Source organism: Dermacentor albipictus, chromosome 3, assembly GCF_038994185.2.
Source record: "Dermacentor albipictus isolate Rhodes 1998 colony chromosome 3, USDA_Dalb.pri_finalv2, whole genome shotgun sequence".
Taxonomy (NCBI): domain Eukaryota; kingdom Metazoa; phylum Arthropoda; class Arachnida; order Ixodida; family Ixodidae; genus Dermacentor; species Dermacentor albipictus.
Window position 1 is genome coordinate 107,289,874 of NC_091823.1, and position 3,057 is coordinate 107,292,930.

The 3,057-nt window shown below is 51.3% G+C and overlaps 1 protein-coding gene across 1 annotated transcript; it reads left to right on the forward strand.

Annotated features, from left to right (window-relative positions):
• Positions 1-287: 287 nt before the first annotated feature.
• LOC135904917 (facilitated trehalose transporter Tret1-2 homolog) lies at positions 288-2,364 on the forward strand. Its single transcript, XM_070536663.1, has one exon. The coding sequence runs from the start codon at positions 773-775 to the stop codon at positions 2,021-2,023; it is 1,251 nt and encodes a 416-aa protein (XP_070392764.1). The 5' UTR covers positions 288-772; the 3' UTR covers positions 2,024-2,364.
• The last annotated feature ends 693 nt before the right edge of the window (positions 2,365-3,057 follow it).

Consider the following 3,057-nt stretch of genomic DNA (forward strand, 5'->3'; position numbering starts at 1 on the left):
GGACACACACACTTGTGTGGATGATCCACCATCGAAGTTGGCCCAGTGTGCTCATTTTAAACCATGAATCAAAAGAAAATGCATTTAATAAACAACTCAATCCGGAAATTACACTCCAGGGCTAAAATGGCCCTTATTCTTCTCCTCGTCCACACTTGGTGAAGCTTGGACATGAAATCACTTCATCTTCATCTTCCCGTTGGTTACAGGCCAGCTGAGAACTTAACAAGACCTTCCAACACTACAAGAGCTTTCTCATTCAGACTAATTTTTCTTGTGACGCTAGCAGTGTGGGGCTTCTTCCACATGATTACGTTTTGCGCATTACAAACCTCACGCCACTCGTCTATGCCTTTCCTTTCCATTCCTTCTTTGTTTTTTCTCACGCTTTTCCATTCTTGGTGACATGTGATTCCATATTTAAGCATTTACTCCTTCTCTACTCATTGACAACGTAGGCAATAATTTCTCACTATCTTAATTTCACTGGTCGGTTGGACTTGGTGGATGCACGCGCTGTGGAGAAGAAAACTGCAGCAGTAGCGGCAGCACGCTATGGGTATGTGCCACGGCCACTAAGGACAACAACAACAACAACAGCACGCTATGCTCGCTACCTGACTATTTCGATACAGCGCGCGCTCAACCTGCCCACTTTCTACTATGTGGCCTGTTCATCGTCGCTCGCCTCAGCGGGCAGAATCGGCGGGCAGGGCCGTGGCGGGCTCGCCACGGGCAGAGTCCTGGGCTACTCGCACCGGTGCTGGCCAGCATGGTAGACCGCGGTGTCCACATGACGCTGTCCCAGGAGGCCTGGTTCGGCTTGGTGCTAAAGGCTTACTCGGTGCTAGCCGTGGGCGCCCTCGTGGGCAGCCTGGTGAGCAGCTTCCTCGTCGAACGCTTCCGACGTGTGAGGTCCATCCAGGTGTCGTCGCTGGGATTCGTGGGCGGCTGCCTCTGCATCGCGCTGTGCAACGCCAGCCTTACGTGGATGTTCCCGGGTCTCGTGCTCACCGGCTTCTGCTGCGGCCTCGTCTCGCTAGCGGTTGCCGCGTTTGTGGCCGAGATCAGCCCGCCGCACGTACACGGCCTCCTGGGTTCCGGCGTGCAGTTGGCCATCACGCTGGACGTGCTGGTCGCCTTCGTCGACGGAAAGTGGCTCGACTGGCTGGCCCTCGCTCTGCTGTGTACCGTGTGCCCCGTGCTCGGGGCCGTATCCATGGCCTTCGTCGTCGAGTACCCCCGCTGGCTCGTGACCCACGGCCGGCGCGATAGGGCGTTCGACGCTCTGCGATTCCTGTACGGGCTAAAGTACTGCACCGAGGCCGAGTGCCTGACCAACGGGGCTATCTTGCTGCGTCAGCCGGCTGGCGTCGGAGACAGGCGGCAGCGCAACTTCTCGCTGCCGCTCGCCTACACGCTCCTGCTCAAGTTTTTCCCAACGGTTCAGCGGCATCAACGTTATCACCTTCTACGCTGTCAAGATATTCGAGTGGCCCGGCTCGAGATTTCTGCCGCCGACTGCACGATTATGCTGAGCGTGCTGCAAGTAATCTCGTCGCTCGCAGCATCGCTGCTCATCAACTCTGTGGGTCGCCGCGGCCTCGTGCTTGTCTCGTCTCTAATTGTGATGGCCAGCCTGAAGGCGTCGGGCTTCTTCTACTACTACAATGACATGGACAATGGAGAATTCCGCCATCGCTATTTCTACGTGCCGCTGGCGTCGCTCACGACGCACATTGTCACTTCCTGCCTCGGTCAGCTGCCATCGGTCGTTATGGGAGAGATTCCACCACTCAGAGCCTGCAGTCTCTTCCCCGGTGTCAGCACCGCCTTCTGCTTCTTCTGCGAGTTCCTTATCGCCAAGGAGTTCCAGGACCTCGCCCGTTATTCAACTTTCCCGTTCTCTTCCGGATGTTCGTTTCGGCCACTGTTTGCTGGCCATCTTCATCTACATGTGCACTTCAGAGACCAAGGAAAAGTGTCTCGAATACATCAGTCAGGTATTCGAGAGCTTTCCTGAGTTCGGTTCTAGTGCCACTCAATTTCATCCAGTACCGACTACGCCTTCTTTCGAATCTGTCACGGAGTAGGGAAGTCACCTAGTTTTTCTGGATGTACCTGTCAAAGTGTTGTTGTGTCGGCGTGCACTTACCCAAGCACCGTGATGCCATGCTTGGGCAGCCGCTTGCAAACTAGTAAATAATTGTATAATGTATCATGAAATGCTTACTACACAATGTTTCGCTGCATCCAGCCTTGAGACTGTGGCACGCAGCTGGGGCTGGCAAACAGACTCAAGCAGCAGATGATATGGCTTTTCTTTATTCGGCAAAAAAATAACAATTCTCAAAGTTTACTGCGCCTTAACTGAAACATTCTTTGTGCGTTTGCACATATTAGTGGCACTTCACTTTGAATATTTCTCTATTGACTGACATACTTATTCCGACGAGTTAGGTTTATTCGTTGGCTGAAAAAACATGCACTAAGTACACAGACAAGTACTTTTTTTCTGTACTCATATAATTGCGAATGCCTTTGATTGTGAGCTGATGTCATGTCAATACGCGCAGTACTGGTTCCTGTCAGTAAAAAAGTTCAGAATTACAGAATCATATGGCAATGTTACTGTCATTACACTTGCTGACTTTGCATGACGAAGCGTTACTGTGGGGATATCGGCAATAATAATAATAATAATAATAATAATAATATTAATAATAATAATAAAGTATGATGTATTGGTGCCAAAAACACGATCGAATTCTGAGGCACGCCGTGGCGGTGGCATCCGGATTAATATGAACCACCTGGGGTTCCAAGTACACGAGCAACTGCAGCATGTTTCTGTGGATGGATCATGCAACGTCTTGCTTCACACCCCTATCACAACGGCGAAATGTACAGACGAAAGCAAGCGCCTACGCCAGCAAGCGACTCATTCAAAGCTCGAAGCTAGCTCACAAAACGATATGACCCGCTAATTGCGAAGTATGTTGCATTTCCGTCCCACGATCAGCTTGCCGATATGTTCCCCTTTCATATCAACGTGAA